This window comes from Glossina fuscipes, unplaced genomic scaffold (assembly GCF_014805625.2).
Source record: "Glossina fuscipes isolate IAEA_lab_2018 unplaced genomic scaffold, Yale_Gfus_2 237, whole genome shotgun sequence".
NCBI lineage: Eukaryota > Metazoa > Arthropoda > Insecta > Diptera > Glossinidae > Glossina > Glossina fuscipes.
This window is the reverse complement of record NW_023998580.1, coordinates 15184-33719: the sequence shown is the minus strand read 5'-3', so window position 1 is coordinate 33719 and position 18536 is coordinate 15184. Positions and strand designations below refer to the sequence as shown.

The 18536-nt window shown below is 34.3% G+C and overlaps 2 protein-coding genes, 2 non-coding genes and 1 pseudogene across 6 annotated transcripts; 3 read left to right on the top strand and 2 right to left on the bottom strand.

Annotated features, from left to right (window-relative positions):
- Positions 1 to 232: 232 nt before the first annotated feature.
- On the bottom strand, positions 233 to 4740 carry LOC119642611 (chromosome-associated kinesin KIF4). 2 transcript variants are annotated; one of them, XM_038041801.1, is made up of 7 exons: positions 3802 to 4740; positions 3593 to 3744; positions 2173 to 3535; positions 1370 to 2087; positions 1166 to 1315; positions 687 to 1093; positions 233 to 631 (listed from the first exon to the last, which is right to left on the bottom strand). In XM_038041801.1, the coding sequence occupies exons 1-7, from the start codon at positions 4470 to 4472 to the stop codon at positions 571 to 573; spliced, it is 3522 nt and encodes a 1173-aa protein (XP_037897729.1). In that variant the 5' UTR covers positions 4473 to 4740; the 3' UTR covers positions 233 to 570. The 2 variants fall into 2 exon arrangements, with proteins under 2 accessions (XP_037897729.1, XP_037897730.1); XM_038041802.1 differs by lacking the exon at positions 233 to 631 and having other exon boundaries at positions 737 to 1110.
- A 1283-nt stretch (positions 4741 to 6023) lies between these two features.
- Positions 6024 to 6096, top strand: Trnav-uac. The gene has a single exon. It is a non-coding gene; the product is annotated as a tRNA-Val (tRNA).
- Positions 6097 to 6271: 175 nt separating this feature from the next.
- On the top strand, positions 6272 to 6344 carry Trnav-uac. The gene has a single exon. It is a non-coding gene; the product is annotated as a tRNA-Val (tRNA).
- Positions 6345 to 8656: 2312 nt separating this feature from the next.
- On the bottom strand, positions 8657 to 13864 carry LOC119642606 (uncharacterized protein DDB_G0287625). 2 transcript variants are annotated; one of them, XM_038041798.1, is made up of 6 exons: positions 13608 to 13864; positions 12432 to 12759; positions 10954 to 11090; positions 10152 to 10709; positions 9296 to 9591; positions 8657 to 9130 (listed from the first exon to the last, which is right to left on the bottom strand). In XM_038041798.1, exons 2-6 carry the CDS (start codon positions 12684 to 12686, stop codon positions 9033 to 9035), a joined length of 1344 nt encoding a protein of 447 aa, XP_037897726.1. In that variant the 5' UTR covers positions 12687 to 12759; positions 13608 to 13864; the 3' UTR covers positions 8657 to 9032. The 2 variants fall into 2 exon arrangements, 1 of the variants encoding a protein (XP_037897726.1); XR_005248093.1 differs by having other exon boundaries at positions 9062 to 9130; positions 9218 to 9591; positions 13608 to 13863.
- Positions 13865 to 14164: 300 nt separating this feature from the next.
- Positions 14165 to 15750, top strand: LOC119642609 (annotated as a pseudogene).
- The last annotated feature ends 2786 nt before the right edge of the window (positions 15751 to 18536 follow it).

Genomic DNA, 18536 nt, shown 5'->3' with positions numbered 1-18536 from the left:
AACAAGCGAAATTTATTCATAATGCATTTCGTTTGTTTATGATTACTTTTACACAAAACGTTATCGTATAAAATTTGACGTCTCACACTCGAATACAATTGAAAGCGATGAAATTGTTATGAATATTTAAAAAGACCCCGCCGTTTGAGTGAACGAAGTTACGAAATTATTCTTTTTTAAATATAAATTAATAGTGTACGCAGTCAGTACATCGAAAATGCCGAAAGTTATATTTTTTCAGGTGCAATATAGAAGAATGTATTTATTTCATATGGCAAATTTGAAAAAATTACTAAGGGATACATAGAAACTATTTCGCAAAAGCATTTAAAATATATATGTACAAATGCGCCAAATGTGAAACATTAAATAAATTTAATACTAAACAAAGCGACTTTTAACGATTATTTGCTTCCAAAATAAGATTATAAATTATCAGAAAGAAAACAAAACGGTAATGAAAAAGAGAACAGTAAAAATAATGATAAAATGATATCGGAAGAGGTAATATGTAAAGATGCAGTTAGATGCGTGAACTGATTTCATGGAGTGGAACAGCTTTTTTTTAAATTAATTATTATCAAAAAAGTTCTTTTTGGCGGCTGATGTTTCGAAATTGATTGTTGATATTCTGCAAATATAAGATTTTACTTAACAAGCAATTCTTGTATTTGATTTCTTTGTACCTGGCTATTTTCGGCGTAAGATACGCGGCCGCCATTTTGTCATTTCGTTCTTTAGGAAACTCAATATTTTTGTCCTCATCACTTTTACCATCGCTGCTATTGTTGTCTTCGCTTATATCGAAGGAAGCGGCCTCCTTATTATTCAAACACTTACTTTTGCATCGGCAAAGCTTTGTGCAGCTTTGATTGCTCGAATTACATCCGCAACGCTGGTTGCGGCAGTCACCACGGCATGAACAGCCCTTGGACTTCCGCTGCTTGTTATATTCGTCAGATGTTTTTGCACCTGCTCGAGACGCTGTTGAATTATGGGCCTTAGCGGCGATGTGCTGGTTGTGGGAGAGATCTTCGTCATCAACAAGCTTTGTGGTATTGTTGACAGATTGGGACATATACGCTCTACTGTTCTAAAATTTGAAGGTGTCTTTGCACAATTGATATTGCAATATGAAATCGTCATAAGCTAAATTTTGACTTACAGGTCTTCTCCTACGATAACGTATTAAAGGGGTTTTGGTCCAATCAGGATCGTTGTCGCAATCGTAATCTGACTGTGAGTCACTTGATTCCAACGGTAATAAATCATCCTCTTCAGTTCTTTCAACAGATTTACAAGGAACTTTAACGTGCTAAAATGAAAAAAAAATAAAAGATGGAATTGCAGAGGAATCACACTGACCAACCTTTCCCTTCATTCCTTCAGATTTTTCTTTGTATAATTTTGCCCCACTTAAAATTTTTTTGTAATTCTCAATTTCCATCAATAACGTTTCTATCTTTCTTTCTTGCTTCTCTTGTAATTTCAAGCGTTGCTCTTGTTCCGGTGTTAATGCCACCGAAATTTTCTCCTCATATTCAGCTATTGCCTCCTCATATTCCAATTTTAACGCATGCGTACTTTTAGTTGCTTCCATGCATTTTTCCTCGGCGATAAGAAGATCTTCACGAGTTTGAATATTTTCACGTCTCATTTCCATTATTACTTTTAAAAGATGTTTGATTACAGCGCGTGCTTCAAGCAAACTGTGTGCAGCATCACTCAGATTTCGCATTATCGCATCGATATCGTTGACACATACTTTTTGCTGGAGGTCAGCAATTTGATTATCACGCATTTCCAGTTCACAACGCAAATTATTCAATTCATCATCGATACCAATCTCATTATCACATTGCTGATGCTGCAACTCTTCCAATCGCCTATTAATAATGCTACGATCATCCTTTAATTGTTCAAGCGTACGTTCAGCTTCGATTAGTGATACTATGACTTCCAGTTCGCGCTCTACACAGGCAATAGTCTCAGCCACCTTGGTAGAAGAAATATTACACTCTTTAGCAGAGTGGAAATGTTGACGTTGACTCTGAGCTACCTTCTGACGATCCAAAGCGTCTTTTAATCTAAACTCGAAAAAAATTTGTTTTAGTGCGTAAAAAAGTGAACAGTTTTATGAATTTTTTTTCATAATGCGCCTTTGTTCCTTACCTTTTGTTGATAGCCAACGCTTCCTCGCACTTGCGTTTTAGGACTTTGCGTTGCTTATTGTGCAATGCTTCCTTTCGCGCCATCTCATTTTGCAGTTTGCGATCACGTGTCTTGAGCTGTACTACCTCTTTTTCGCGCATCATCCTAAACTGACGGAATTTCTCCGACTCCTGCCTCATATTACGTATCAATTTCACTTTAGCCTCTTTCATGCTTTGTATTTCCATATTTAGGCTTTGTATCTTCTGAGTTTCTTTTTCACGTATTTTCAGTAATTTCGCTTGCTGCACATTCTTGCGTTTCATGTCAGTTATTTCTGTTTCTAATATTTGCAGTCGTTTCCTTCTTTCTTCGGACAACTTAGCAGAGACATTTTCTTTAACATGCCGCAATTTCTCAAGCAGATCGCATTTTTCCACCTCCAATTCCTGAATTTTTTTTTCGCATTCCCTGAATTTCTCTTCAACATTGTCGTCCAACGTTGAATATCTGCTGAAATTACCCGCAATACGCTGATGCAGTTGTTCTTTAACCGTCAGTTCCCGATTAATGCGTCGTAATTGTTCGTTGATTTCCATCTGCTTATTGGTAAAGAGTTCAGTATGTTCCTGCAAGGAGGAATTAATTAACTGGGCGACGTGTTCCTCGTTCTTTACGTCGCTATTTTCAAAAGAAGCTAAAGAAGACCGTTTTTTATTATCCAATATTTCAGTTTGTGTTCGTTCCAATTCTTCTTGCAAGTTCCCTACCAAAGTGCTTATTTGCAACACTGACTTTTGCATATTATCTCCATCCACAGGACTTCCCATCCGTATATGCTTCAAGTCATTTACTATATGCTTCATTTCATCTACCTTTGTCTTAATATTACGGTGCGTTACCTCGAATATATGCGCCCGCATTTCATGCTCGGTTACGTCGTGTAAAATCATTTGCCATTGCTGTTGAAGATTACCATATTTTTCTTGGAGGTCTTTGTATTTGCGATTTTGTTCAGAAGCTAGCAATTCAGCGGGCGTAGAAGTAGCAATAAGACTGGGCAAAGGCGATCCATTTTCCAATTCACTGTCCAATGATGAACCAACGGTTCCACCTTTCGCCAATAGTTCCAAACGCAGCCTTTGTATAATGCCCTTAAGACGATTAATTTCAGTCGCATGGGGATCTTGATTTACTATAGGCTTGTTTTTAATTTTACGCGCTCTATCGGCATACCGTAAAGTGCTTAGAGTCTCGGAAACATTATAGTCTGCAGATGAAACACAAGCAATCATAAGAGTCATAGAGTTGCCACCGAGAGAGTCCTGCAACAGTCGTGTCAACTTAGAGTCTCGATAACGCACAAACCCTGCGCCTTTACCATCTGTATTAAAAATAAGGTATTTATAGTTCATTTGAAAATTCCTCACATCTTAGGTACCTCCCAAGGCGGATATGACGTTTCCCAACGCCAAAAGTCCTTGATTTATTTTCACACCTTCTCTAAAACGATCGCCCGTAGCTTGCGTTTTCTTTGAACGTTCTGAACCGGCTAAATCTACCAAATGGAATTTAGAAGTGGTTACAGCACGACTGAAAACAAAGCATGTAAAACATTTTTTAATAATAGAGAATTTAGCAAAATCTTACGACTCATCATTCTTTGTAGCTTCTAGAGTAATAGTAAAAATCGCATGCGACCGAGAAGACTGCTGGTTCATCGCTGTAGATGCTACCGCTCTGCCGGAAGATCCACTTATTAAGCAATCTGTAGTTTCTTTAGCGGAGAATACTATTTTCTCGGTAAGACCTACCATTACAATACCACTCCGATCTTCACGTATGTCTACAACACTATCTTCGCGTGACTTATTGGAAAGTAAATCAAATAATTGCTCCTGATATAATTCCACAAACGAACATTTCACTACAAAATCAAAGTCAGCTTTCATTTTGCGCGTACGCTCAAATATATCATATACAGCTCTCGGTATAACGCCAGCATGTTCATTAAGGCAACCATCAAAAATGGTGCCCATGGTATGTGTCTTACCAGAACCAGTTTGACCATATGCTAATATCGTGGCATTGAAGCCACGAAAGCACTTATCTAACATATCCGAAACACTTGAATTATACAGTTCTTCCTGAGAGTTTCGCCAGTCGAAAACAAAATTAAAAGTAAAGGAGTCTGTCTTGTTAACTAGGACCTGATTAAAATTGTCCACCTTTTCAACAGCTACCTGACAGCCACGATTAATCTCTGAAGACACCAATGGTCGTATCCGTAAAGCTACGCGAACGCTGTCCAAATCACCCATTTTGTTAAGATTAGGCAATAACTTTAAAGAATTCTAGCTTTCCCGCTAATTACTGTTTGCGCTGTTTTTTGTTAGATTTATTTATGCAAATCTTTTTTTTGGTTTCCTTTCTTGCGTATAGTTGAAGCCTTTGTCACTACACATTAAATCTTCCGTTTAAAAAAAAAAACGAAGTGCTTCATAAAACACATAAAAGTACTAAGAGGAGATATTATCACTTCAATAAATAAAATTTTCCCGAAACGGAATCTCTCCTGATTTACGAGGAAAGAAAAAAACCGCTTTGAATTAAAAATGGTTGGTGTTCAGTTGCAACAAAGGTATTGCATTCATAAACCTAGAGTTGCCCACTCTAATCAACTAAATTTATAACCAAGTTATTAAAATACAAAGATTTTTTACCTATATGTTGTGTTTTGACTTCCAAGCAATTTAAACAGTGCATAAGCGCGAACGAGGTGACTGCGTTATGCATGCGCGTGGCTATCAATCACGCACAACGCATAATCATTTAAGCATACAAATTGCGTGCGTTACCAAGAGAATTTATGAAGTTTGTATAAACACACAACAACAAATAATGAAATCTAAAATTAGTGGCGCCAAAAATTTATTTCAAATATTGTTGTCGCAATTCATTTAGTCCAGTTTAATTTTCAATTTTATTATTTTTGTTTTTTAGTTTAACTTTTAATATTATTTTATTTTTTTTTTTGCTTCTTGTTGTTTTTCACAGCATATAAAATCATACGATTTTGTTCTACTTTCAACTAAATTTAAATACAAACGATCAATTTTATTTTAATTGTCTGTAAGCCCCGCACAATCACAAATCAGTCGAACCCAAAACCTAAATGTTAACGAAGTGGTAATTTAGCAAACAAATTTTTCTCCGTATAGAAACAGAAAGCAATACTCTTGGTTTATTATTATTTTTTTTAACAAAAATATAAATGATAGCTCATCATACTGTTTTCATAAATTCATCGCAGTTTTTGCTGTCAAAAACAACGCATGCAGATATTTTGAGAGCTTGCCATAAATTTGCGGTATGCGGAACGCAACTTAAGTGACATGTTCTCTACATTTACATACATACAGCCATTTTTATTTTGACAGTCATTCAGCCATGCATAACGCAAACTTTGTCTGTTGCGCTCTATACGTTCGCTTATATATATTTCCGGACAATTTACATTGTTTTTGATATATGCAATTGAAATTTCCTATAAACTAAAGTATTTTTGCAATTTCAACGACTTTCATACGCAATAGCTCATTTTGCTTCGCAGTCACTGCAAAAGAGTTAAATCCTGTCTGAAGCTGAGTTATTAACGCGTAGTAACTGATATGAGAATAGCTGTTACAGGTTTATCACATAACTCTGGGTGCAGGTTTTACGTTAAAAATTTTCATTATTATGTATGCCTTGACTATTCTGAGTTGACAAAATTTCAATTTGCTATAATTTAATTGTATATTTGTATAACTTTTTCTAAAAGTCAATACCAAAATCTTACTTAACAGTAATATGGTATGCGTTATGTGGAAGGTTCCATAGTGTAGCGGTTATCACGTCTGCTTTACACGCAGAAGGTCTCCGGTTCGATCCCGGATGGAACCACTCTTTTTTGTTAATTTTTGAACCACATGAGGAGTAGTTTTGGTTCCTCACAATTTTCTGAGAGATATATTATATATAAAAGTTTTTTTTTTTTTTGAGTATTACAAAAAATGGCCTTCACTTTCAAAATAATGCCATTGTAGTTTAGAATCTGTTTAAAACCACCTAAATTTACGGTTCCATAGTGTAGCGGTTATCACGTCTGCTTTACACGCAGAAGGTCTCCGGTTCGATCCCGGATGGAACCAACGTATTTTTGAAACTAGAAGAATAATTATTTTTGCAATTATCTAACTTCATTTTGTCTTATACCTTATATATCGCTCGCACTGGTAACAAACTGAATCTTAAGATTATAAGCTATTATTATGAAACTTGCTACCTACGTGACCATCCCAAACTGCCGTAATTGGACGCAATTAGTCCTCAGCACACACAAAATTATAGCTCAAAGCCTATATAAAATATTCATCTAAAACCTTTTATATGTAGTCGTGGACGCAACCATCGCAATAAATTTATATTTATATGGCCTCTACAAATATTTCTAACTTCTGGCACGCAAAGCCACGGGCATATAAAGGCTCAAAAATTTTTTATTATGAATTCTTCACTTTAATACCTAAGGCTCTAAACATAATGAGGATTCAAGCGCAAGACTTCAATAAAAATTTTTAAAGTGGCGAATTAACCAAATATATTTTTTCTTTCGAGGGACTTCTCTTCTTCATAGTGTTTGCTCTTTTTGGTATTCATTTACGATCGCCCTCCTTACGCTTACTTGACTTGGCAAATACTCAAGCCATACACTTTTTGAGAGAAAGCATACAAAGGACAAGCTTGCACCCTTATGACCTGCAGCAATGGTTGGAACCTTAGCTCCATCTATTTAAAATCGTCTGACTTAGCTTATTAATCCTAACCAGGCAACTTTTTTTTATGACATATCATACCACAATAGGTCTCTCACGCTCACGGAAATTTTCGTATCTTGGGCAGGAAGTTGTTTATTTAATCTACTATATATAAATATAAAACATTATATCCCAGCAATATATTTTTTAATATAGGTAAATTAAATCTAGCTGTATCATTTTTTGTATCCGCCACCTTTATCTGAAAAAACATGCAACATAAAGCCTCACATTCTGTAATATTGAACGCGCGTGGGTGATTATTTCCATTTTTGTTATACATGCAAATTTTTATTGTGCCACTAGTGCAGTTTATAAGTGACGACTGGAAAAAAGGGAAGGATTCTTAGTTTACGTTGCACAGTTTTGATATAAAGCATATCGGTATTAAACTTATCAGTAGATTTCTGTGCGAACATTAATATACATTACATTTCATTATAGAAGTTTAATAAAATTTTGTTCGCCTTTCACATGTTTTCGAAAAATGTTAGCCTTATCCGATTTTATTTTGTATAAGCATATTCCCCCAAATAACCCGCCTTGCAGCGCATCCCTTATGCATGCTAATCATGAGCTCACTTTACTATATATCTTGGCCATGTGATCTTACCGTGCTCCACAGCTTTTAATCCTAATAAAGAGAAAAGGTTTTTTTTCTTAGTAGTTCACACGATATTTGGTGGTCCTACAAAATATGCATTGTGCTTAAAAATAACGGTAAATCACTCTCCGGCATGTGTAAAGGTAAATTTGTAAAAAAACGCCTAAAATCATTTTTAGACGGATGCGTACAAAGAAACTGTTTCAACCAAGATTGCATATTCGCACGTGTTTGGCAGATAGCTGGCAACTTACATTTCCATACCTGCAAATGGGTATCACTAAACGACATACGAGCAGTAAATATTACGCAATCATGCCTGTAGGCATAACGAAAGTTTTTGGAGTCTCGTTAAACTAAACAATTTAAAAAATTGTGTGACAGCAAGAGATATTAAGCAAGTTTTGTAATCTACCCCAAAGAAAATATCTCCGGGATACGGTACGAATTATTCAATAAGAAATAAAGACAGAAACAGTTAGTTTTCAATTTACTACTATAATAATGTATTCCATTTTTTTCATGAAAAAATCTGGAGCTATTTCCATGTCAATAGTTTGAGCAATATTCTGAAAACATTAAATGCTTTTGCACATTTTTATAGAAGTCTTCATAAATCTTTGTGCTTATTACTCTACGGTTACATTTATGCTGTTTATATGTTTGTTAGGTTTTGCTAAGAAACCAGTACAAAATAAAAAGTCCTGATCCCTTGAATGATAATACTTCTAAAAATATTTTGCAATTGTAATGTATTTCATGGACTCGTCCAAGAGTTATACAAATGCGAATTTGCTTATTTAAATGTTCATTTTTGTCGGTATAATGCTGAAGTAATGCTACATCTCATCTTAAAACTATTGGCATCTGAACTTGGTAATTAATCTTACCAATTTTTCCATTTTTCAACATAGACATTTTGATAGTGTCCGTACGTTTAACTGCCCCTTTTATTTTGTCAACAATTAAGTTAAGAAAATGTAATATATTTCTCATGCGCAATGAATCACAGAAAAAAATTTTTATGCCTCTCCCCTTTTTTTTTGTAATTTTTATTGTTTCATAAATAAAAATTAAACAGATAAGAAAAGAAAAACGCTGACAATTTCATCAATGGACTATCATACTCAAAATGTATATAATTTAACCCTTTAGCAATCCATGAATTTACCCTTTATTTGACAATAGGAATAAAAACAAGTTTATATTACAGTGTTCATCTATATGTCAATTATAGCTCCAAAAACGAACTCAGAGATTATAGAGATGTAAATTATTTACAAAGTAACGAAAATAAAACTTAAAATATAATATTCATTATGTGTACAATTACGGGTAAAAATCAAGAAACTGGAAATTACACGTAGGGCACAATAAAATGAATAAGAGATATAAAAAGAGAAATTGAATCAACTCCATCAATTTTTTAATAAAAAGTCCATATCATTCTCAGTCCTAGTGGTGGCCATGTATTGATCGAGCTCCTTATCTAAATCAGCTTTGTTGATGATCCCACCTGTTTGTTGCCAAAAATAGAAATTTTTAAAAATTAGTCGAATTTCCTGTAAGACTGTTATAATACAATTATAATTAGAATAAAAACCGTTATTATTTGTAGACGTGCATTGAGTTCCACCAGACCATAGATTATAGTGTTCAACTGTTAATGGTTAGTTTTTACCTTGGTTTATTTTACCGCGGTTTCCGTTACGGCTACGACTACGAAGGCGACGTTGCTGTTGCTGTTGGTTTTGCATTTGCCCTCTGGATTTATTGTTGCTGATAGTACCGGGGCGACGTTGCTGGCTACGACTGCGTCGGCGGAGATTACTTTGCTCTATTTGTTGCTGTGGACGGTTTGCATCTTTTCGTCCCGACCTCGGTGGTCTGTACGACTGACCTACCTTACGTGTATTGGAGCGAGAACGTGATCTAAGACCCCCGTTGTTTCTAACACCAGCATTGAGGGTGACCGACCTTTAAAAAAAGAATACACTTTGATTGCAAAACCTTTTATTCTTATATGTACATCTGCATACATTATTATACCCATTATTATACCGAAGGATGGTAAAGTGTAGTAAAATTGATATTGAAAAAAGTGAATGTGTTTTGTTTAAAAGTAAAAGTTCCTTTTTGTTGCAGAACTACACCTATTCAAAGCTGCGAAAAGCTACATATTCCCTTTAATGTGATAACTTATGCGTATAACTTAACGGTAGTACTTTCAAATGAAGAAGTCTGGCGTATTCATCTCCTCACAGTACCATATACTCCACTCTCTCCCATTCAACAGTTTATAGAAGAAAGTTTATGGGTAGATATCGTCTAATATGATCTTTTATCTACTTTCCTGAGACTAAAAATTTTGCTACTAATTTTAAGCAAATCCACTCAAATTTAAATTTAGGATGAATATGTATAATTTATGATATTCTTAACTCGCCCACTTTAATACGTCCTCTTCTTAGGCAACGTGTTAGTGATTAGTGATTACAGCAAATCCAATTGATAAATGTTAAGCGATCTTTCCTTACCTTTCTCTAATATGGTTAATACGTCCACGACTTCGAACAGCTTTGACCACATTTTCTTGTGTAACGTTATGTCGTTTTTGTACGCGCCCAGCAACGACTCTAGGTTTGCTTAAACTATTACTACGTCTATCGTAGTTCCGACGTCGATTCCCACTGTTGTTAGAAATCTGTGCGATGCCAGAACGTGTTCCAAGGCGAGCTTTAATGGGTATCCCTCCACTCCTTGTACGGTTAAGGCTGCGAGAACGACTACGTTTATGACTTGCTGAAATATTGCGGTCACGACTTTGTTGGTGAGGGTTGACGTTAGCGGTCAATTTGTTAAAGGCCCGTGTACGAGAGCGGCTGCGCGAACGGCTATTAAAAGCGGTAAAATTATTAGTGGCAGTAGATCTGCCATTTTCTCGTTCCAAACGACGTCTAGCCACACGCTGGGCAGCACCCCCAACAGTGGGACGTCTAGGTCCGAATGGTCCGAGACGTCCAGCTAAGTTTGAAGATGAGTTGATGCGATGCAAGGATCTCCGGCCAATAGATACTTCACGGTCAGCTTTCATACTGCAGTGTGAAGAATAACAATTGTGGAAATTATTATGTACATGTGTTTTTGCTGAACATTGCGGTGTTTTTTATTTTATTTTTTTTTCTTAGATTAGCTGGAAATTTATTTTTTATACAGTTCTTTCGGGCAATCGAGAAAGTTCTTCATTTAAACGAACATTATTATGTTCTTGGCTTTCTCTCATGTTCATTGTTGAGGGATTGTTTAGTATAAGGCGCTAAAAATGTATAAGATTCTTACGTTGCAACATTGGTAAGGCTATTTGTCCTTATCGGTTTGCCGTTCGCACCCACGCGGAACGCTTTAACAGTGCCACGTTTAATAGTACCACCGTCTCCGTTTGGCCCAAATGATCCACCGACGTTACGCATGCTCCTCTGCAAATATCACATACACATGCAACGACGCATAAACATGACAATAAAGAAATATATAGAAGTTTATATTGTTTTTGTGAAAAACAGCTGCATCGCCAAACTCTCTTTCAGTGTCTCCCTTTGTATTTTTCTTCATACTGCCCTGAACAAAACCCAATTCTATTTTTTGAAGTGGTTGAAGAAGCGGTAAACGTATTGCACGTTAGTGGTTGGGAGTCTGGAAATAAATGAACTGCTAGCCATTGAAGTAAGCATGTCAGAATACAAAATGAGCTGAGTGACTGATCTGAACTGAGTTCGATACTAAAACTTTAAAAAGCTTTCGAGTAGGAACCGCCAAAAAATAGAATTGCGTCAATTATACCACAGGGATGAATCCAATCAGTCGCTGAGCTTCTGCTTTCCAATTGCAGCATCCATTAATTTATCATCTACTTTTATGAAACTGTTGAAAGAAAATTTTTAATATTAACTACTTTTCCATTGAACTATTCACAATCTTGAAACTCCAAATTGTATTAACAAATCCACGTCACAAGTACTTAACATACGCGTAATTGCAGTTCGAGATTTTCTCTTACAAAATTAAGATAAAATTTCTTTCATACTATTGTAAACTTTCAGTTTTGAATCGGTGGAAACATTGACATTAGTGTTCAAATTTTTATCTAGTCTGCACGTACAGTTCGCCAAACCTTCAGGCCTTTATATTTCAAAAATAATGTACCGCATTCGCAAGCAATCCGCTGATATCATAATGAATTTTTAATAACATGTGAGTCTCTAACTGAGAAGTGATGGTTCAGCTTATCCTTCAATTTTCAAGTTCGCCATAATAAATGCTTTGCAAGGAAACTTTGCATTCTCAACGATCGACAAACTGCTTAATTTTTAACTTGAAAGTGATAGAATCCAAACACTTTTAAGGCCAACTCTTTTTCTCCAGAACTACAGGTTTTTTTATTTCCATCCAGCATATTATAGATCAATAAGTACATAAAATGTGTTAACGTTATAAATGCGGCGATATTTTATCGTCTCGATCCAGACATCGATAATATCATTTTGATAAGCGACACTACTGATTTAGCTATTGAGAACAATTTAAAAGAAGCTTAGAATTAAGCAAATCACGTGTTCACCAAACTTTTGGTTAATGAGAAATGTTAAACAGGTAGCAATTTACTCGTTTCTGATTTAAATACTACATAAGCAGCTCAGCTCATTTCTAATAGAATTGGGTTTCTTTTCATGCGGTTAGGGGGCCAAAAAAGAAAACTGTTTCTATAACCTTTGTTTTTATAACGAATAGTGAAATAATTTCTATCCAGTTACACATACACGTTTCAATTTGAGAGCCGCTTGCGATTTATGTTTTCTTTGCAATTGTTGTAACAAGCGTTGGTTGGCTGCCGACGTTGTCCGATCAATAGAAGACAAGGTGCGATTAATACTACGGCTTCGACTGCGACTACGCCGCTGTTGAGTTGCCTGGGCATGTGCTGATTGTGAGGATATCGCTGTGAAGCGTTCATTTAATGATAAACCTGTTGAGTTGGTTACAAGAACTTTGCTTAACGAAGAATTATTTGCCATTTCTATGGATTGCAGGATTTTAAAACGCGATCAATATTTACAATGTGATCTCACAACGTTTGCAAAATATAAACTGCAAAAAAAAGAAAAAGATTTTTACATGTTCGAGGACAAATAAGCAAAGTAGTACAATTTATATTGGCAATTTAAAAGGGTATTGATTACACGCCCACCCGCAGATAAGATCCCACAATTTATTAACTAAAATTCAAAGCACAAAAGAGAATATCTACCAAACTCTAATAGATCTTATATATATTAATGAAAAGTATAATGCAGGCGTGTTTCACGAAAACTTATGAACAAGCAAATATCTTCATTACTAATCGTTGAATAGTGACACATTAATATAATCAAGTATGCTGAAAATTTTTAAATGTGCACATTTGCATATTTCTTGAATCGCTATGGCGTTCCATCAAACCAAACGCAGAACTATGCGGTTGAAATAAAGAAATAAAATATATTCTATTATTATTTTAATTTTAGACTAATGAATTGAATTCTTAGACTAAAAAAAGACATTGAGCACTAGCAACACAGGCTATCGGCTCAAAAAAAAAAATATATTCTAACAAAATGTGCTTTGAAATTATGTCTAAGTTATAGGAATATTACACTTTTTTCCGTGAGCTCAAACCCTAAAAAAGAAAGAAAAAAGGTACATCTACTCGATATCTTAAAGTCATGCTTGTATTTTGGGCGTATTTCTACATATTACATATTAAACCCAAAATTTACCGAGTATACACTAAATACCTGTATGATAGTTACAAAAAAATAATGCATACTAAATGGAAGAATTCAATTGAGGTTATGTATCTTCATTTTTTCCATATTTCTATTTTCTTTCTTTTTTCTTTGTCTTAACACAACTGGAAACTATATAACTTTATCGGGTAAAAATCATTTTTTGCTTACATTTTTCAAGGTTCTTTCGCTGCTTTAGATTTCTCCGCTATGTGTCAGCTTTTTTACACATTTGAATTTTGTCTCCCGAGAACTTTTTACGATTTGTTTGTTTAATTCACCAAAATTCTATAACACTATTATTCCATATTATTATATCTTCATCCACATAAAAGATCCCCTTATTCCTCTATAGCGAGCAATAAAATCACAAAAATGGCTGTTCTTTTATAATTGGCTTTGTAACTAAACAAGATGGCATTCTCATATAGAGTTTCCAAAGTTCAAATTTATAGCTTCAATCTTAAACGCAAGCCAGTGAACTTTCACAAATAACAAATACCTATAATCCTATGAAAACGGCAATAAGAAATAGTTATTAGGATGTGTAATTTAGGTTTTCTTTTCCACTTTTCTACGATACTGTGGGAATTAACTTATCATATGGTTTTGAAAGCCTATAAACAAATAAAACAAGATTAAAACGCAGGAAAAGAAATGAGGATAGTATCTTTCCGATGTCACTTGGTATGAAATTTAGATTTATACTCAATATTACTTTAGAAGGTATGAAAAACAAGTAAACAAGCGATTTATCTTCAATTGAAGATGTGATATTTAAATTAAGGGTTGAAAAAATTTTTTGCTGTGCTGAACTTCGTCAATTCTCCATTCTTTTTCTTGTGAACTCTTCTTATTCAGCAGCATATTCACAGACGAATTAAAAACTGTAGTAGGTATATTCTGCAAATACAACTATGAGTTATGTGTAGCTGGCGGGGCAGGACGTGATATATTAATGGAAATAACACAAAAAGGTGTAGATTTTGGGACGACTGCTGCTCCATAGCAAATGAAAGAAATGTTTACTTTAGAAAAGATAAGAATGATCAATACTAAAGGTGAAAAGCATGGCACGATCACTGTCCGAATATGCGCATTATGTAGTTACTGACGGACGGCGCGTAGAAGTTCAGTTCACAACCGATTGGCAGCTCTATGCTAACAGAAGGGATTTAACCATAAACTCCATGTTTTTAGGGTTCGATGGTAGAATTATCATTTTTTAGAAAATAGGGTAAAGAATTATCATTTTTTAGAAAATAGGGTAAAGAATTATCATTTTTTTTTGAAAATAGGGTAAAATCGAATCTGTAACCACCGTGATGCCGTTCTAAAAGTAAGGCTAATTAAAATATGGTATCTCTAAATGTGACAACATACGGTTACTTACTCTCTATGATTACTTCTGTGGTTACGAAGACTGACAGAAGATGTGTGAAATTTGTGGGAGATACTAATACGCGAATAAAAGAGGATTTTTTGAGGATTTTAAGATATTTTCGCTTTTATGGGCGCATAGCTTCTGAGACTGATAGGCATGATGAATTAACTTTGAAAGCCATTAGAGCAAATGCGCAAAGCCTTGCCCACATAAGTGGTGAAAGAATATGAGGAGAATTGCCAAAATTGTTGCTGGGTAATTATTCGAAAGAAATAATGCTTGAGATGATAAACTGCGGATTAGTCGCGTATTGTGGTCTCCCTCTAAGGCCTACTGTATTAGAATTTAAACGTGTCTGTTTAGCTTTGAAAGACTTTGAAAACCCTCATAAGCCCATACTTTTTATGATTTCGTTAGTGCATGAGAGATTAAAACTCTCAGCATTTGAAAGAGATTTAGCATTCTTTATAACGCAACAACGAGAAAAGATAGTCTCTTTAGCACAAAAAAAAGTTTTCAAATTTTTCGTAACTCTAAAAACTCTTACGTTTAGCACAGTTGTTAAAACATTGACCTTCTAATGGTGAATGAGTATTATATGACTCTAAGAGATTATCAAAAGTAGTGCTTGCAGACCTATATCCGATGAGACTTCGTAGAAGAACTATTGAAATGCAAGTACAAAAGAGCATCGTACGATAATTTAAGACCCTGGGAAGTTCCTCCGTTTCCAGTGACTGGCAACATACTGAAGGATAGGGGATCTATTCCTACCAGAAAAATTGGTTTAGTTTTGGCTCAATTAAAATTAATTTGAGCCTTCAATTAAATAGCTAGGAATTGTTAGAAAAGCATCTATCGCAAGTTATGGAAAACCTGGTCACACCGCCCCCGTCGCCAAATTATGAGAAATTCAAGAAAATTTATTAAAATAAAGCTGGAAAGATATGTACATAAATTTCTTTTTGTATGGTTTGTTTTATTTATAAAATATGTATATGGGCCATTAAAAACCCGTTTTACAATGATCAGGTACATTCATTAACTCGCAGTTCTTAAAACCGACTTCTGCACTTAATAAATATATATGGAAATTCTGGGGAAAAAATTCAATAGCCCGATAGTTATTATATATAGTGTACTAAAAAATATATGAATCCTGTAATCTTCCAATCATTTTTTAAAATAGGCCATCGTGGCGTCTTTTGTTAAAGGTTTTATTGAAAATGGAAGTTGAATAGATGATATATGGAAATGCTAATACTTTTGAAATAAGAATGATGATCTTTAAGGTTTTTTTTAATAGTAGTTGGTTCACGATTTCAATTTTATTCTAAATGGTAACAAAAAAAACGTTGCACAGGCATTTTGACGGATATGTCGTTGTTTGAAAAAGACGCTAGACATAGCACAGCTAATATTTTTTTAATTACCGTAATTCTCTTACGTTTAGCATAGTTGTTAAAACATTGAACATTAAAACATTAAATATTCGCAGAAAAACTTTCGTTCTTTTTTCTTGCGGTTTTGCAGCATACGTTACATTTCGGCAAATGGTAATTTTTTACCACAACTTTTTAAACTTTGTTGAGAGCCAGTAAATAATTTAGATGCTTCTTTCTGCTGCTTTGACAACTATAAGAGAGCATTTCTCACATCTTTTCTGCACATAAAGAGCAAACAAACTCGATAGCCAAATTTAACCAGTTTTGATGTCATAGTAGCTTATTTGAACAGGCCGGTAATTGATAAACGTCTTTGTCCCGATCATCCTACCGTTAAGGAGAACCTCTATTCATAACTCTCTCTTTACACAACGCTATTGTACAAGAGAGAATGAAATGAGAAAAACTCCAAAGTCCGTCTGCATGACGTGAGAATATTTTTCTCTTATGTTATATCTTGCAGTTTTTCTTTTTTTGGAAGGAAAAAAAGGAGTTATGAAGCAAACGTTCAAGGCAAAGGTTGTAAAGGGAACATTTTACAAAGAAGAAATAATAGCATTAATTATGCTATCGTTACCATAAAAATACTCTATTCGATTTTTTGTAACTTACGGTAATGAAGACGCGGCCAATAGCAAATACATAATAGCAATTTCTATATTAAAGAAAATTAAATAAGAAAAAAAGAAAAGTAATCAAGTGTATAAATTTATCTGTGGATATGTTGAGAAAAAAAAAAAAAACGAAACGAAAAGCAAAGCAACGTGAAATTTAAACGATAGACAAAAAGGAAAAATATTAAATAACATGTGTGTAATATCGGTATATGCAAAGTTTGTCTTGGATCCAGAAGTGTGTAAAAGCAAAATTCCATTATCTGGGCCGAAGCACATAAAATGTATTTCAATCAAGATTTTACGCAATAAATGTCAATAAAAAGTGTGCCTGAGCAACAAAACTAATGAACGCTATTAATTATGTACATAGAACATATATGAACTGCATGTAATAATAGTAATAAAAATAGATGTAAAATAGAATCGCTTCGGAGTAAAATAAGATACGAAAAAAAAGGTAGAAAGTTTTGTAATTTATTTTTTGCCTTAATACTGCTTTCATTGTCTGCAAGGGTGATCATCACCGAACTGAGAGCTCTAAGAACTATACTGATCATCGTGCTGATTGTTTTATTTTTGATACGGGAAGTATTGACAGTTTGCCTTTCACAATCTTTCAAAATGGAGTCATCGACTAATTGTACTGTAGATGTGGTATTTGGGCGTGTGTTATATTTTCTTACACAATGATATTTTACCATTCAAGTTAATGTCTATTATTTGCCTGTTTGTTTGCGCATATGATTAAGCAAATATAAATATCGATGAAACTGGTTTTATGCTCAAAGAAAAAAAGAGAGAAAAAAAGCAAGTTGAAACACAAATTATACGCTAATAGCAGCTAAATTTTATTTCTTTATTGATCAATTACGAAAAAGAAAAGAAAAAAGGAGAATGATGACAAACTAAGCATTCTGCATGTACCGCTGAGACGGGGTATCGTAAGTGTGCATGAGTGGTAAGAGGCAGGGGATACAGAGTAACGGACAAATAATGAACCAACGGACGGCAAACAGTACAAACTTTACATGTTTCAGCTGTAAGCGGGAATACCTCTAAAAAAGAAAAAAAAATTTGCATAGCTAGGTAAAATCGTAAAGCTCTGGCGCAAACATATGTATGGCAACAGATTTTTATGCTCTAGTTTCATGAGAATAATTATAGTTTCCATTCCAATATTTCATTTAAAATTTTTTTGGTTTTAGATTTGGACGGACCATAAGTATAGAAAAAAAAGGAGCTGAGCTATAACAAAATATCTTTGAAGCAAACTCAAGCAGAACTAAATGAAAAAAAATAACGGTATGTCGAGCAGGAAAAATTGCAGAGTTAGGAAATTCAGAGGTAGAAGTCGAATGGAGTAAAAGAGCACTGAAATTTGTCACCCCGGTCAAATCTTTTGAGAGCGATTTAGTTTCGCTAGATCCCATGTGATTTTGAAAACGATGACGAGAAACTTAGTTAAATCTTTTATGCTTTTACTCTAATTTGCTCTAAAACTTGATTTTCATTCTTTATATTAATAAACTTTGAATTATATATTTTGTTATTTTCATATGCACTTGTATAATTAATATATATGTATATATTTTTCGTTTTGGTTGAGCTGTTTCTAAGTGAAGACAATTTTATTTAGAATTTATTTTGTTTGCTA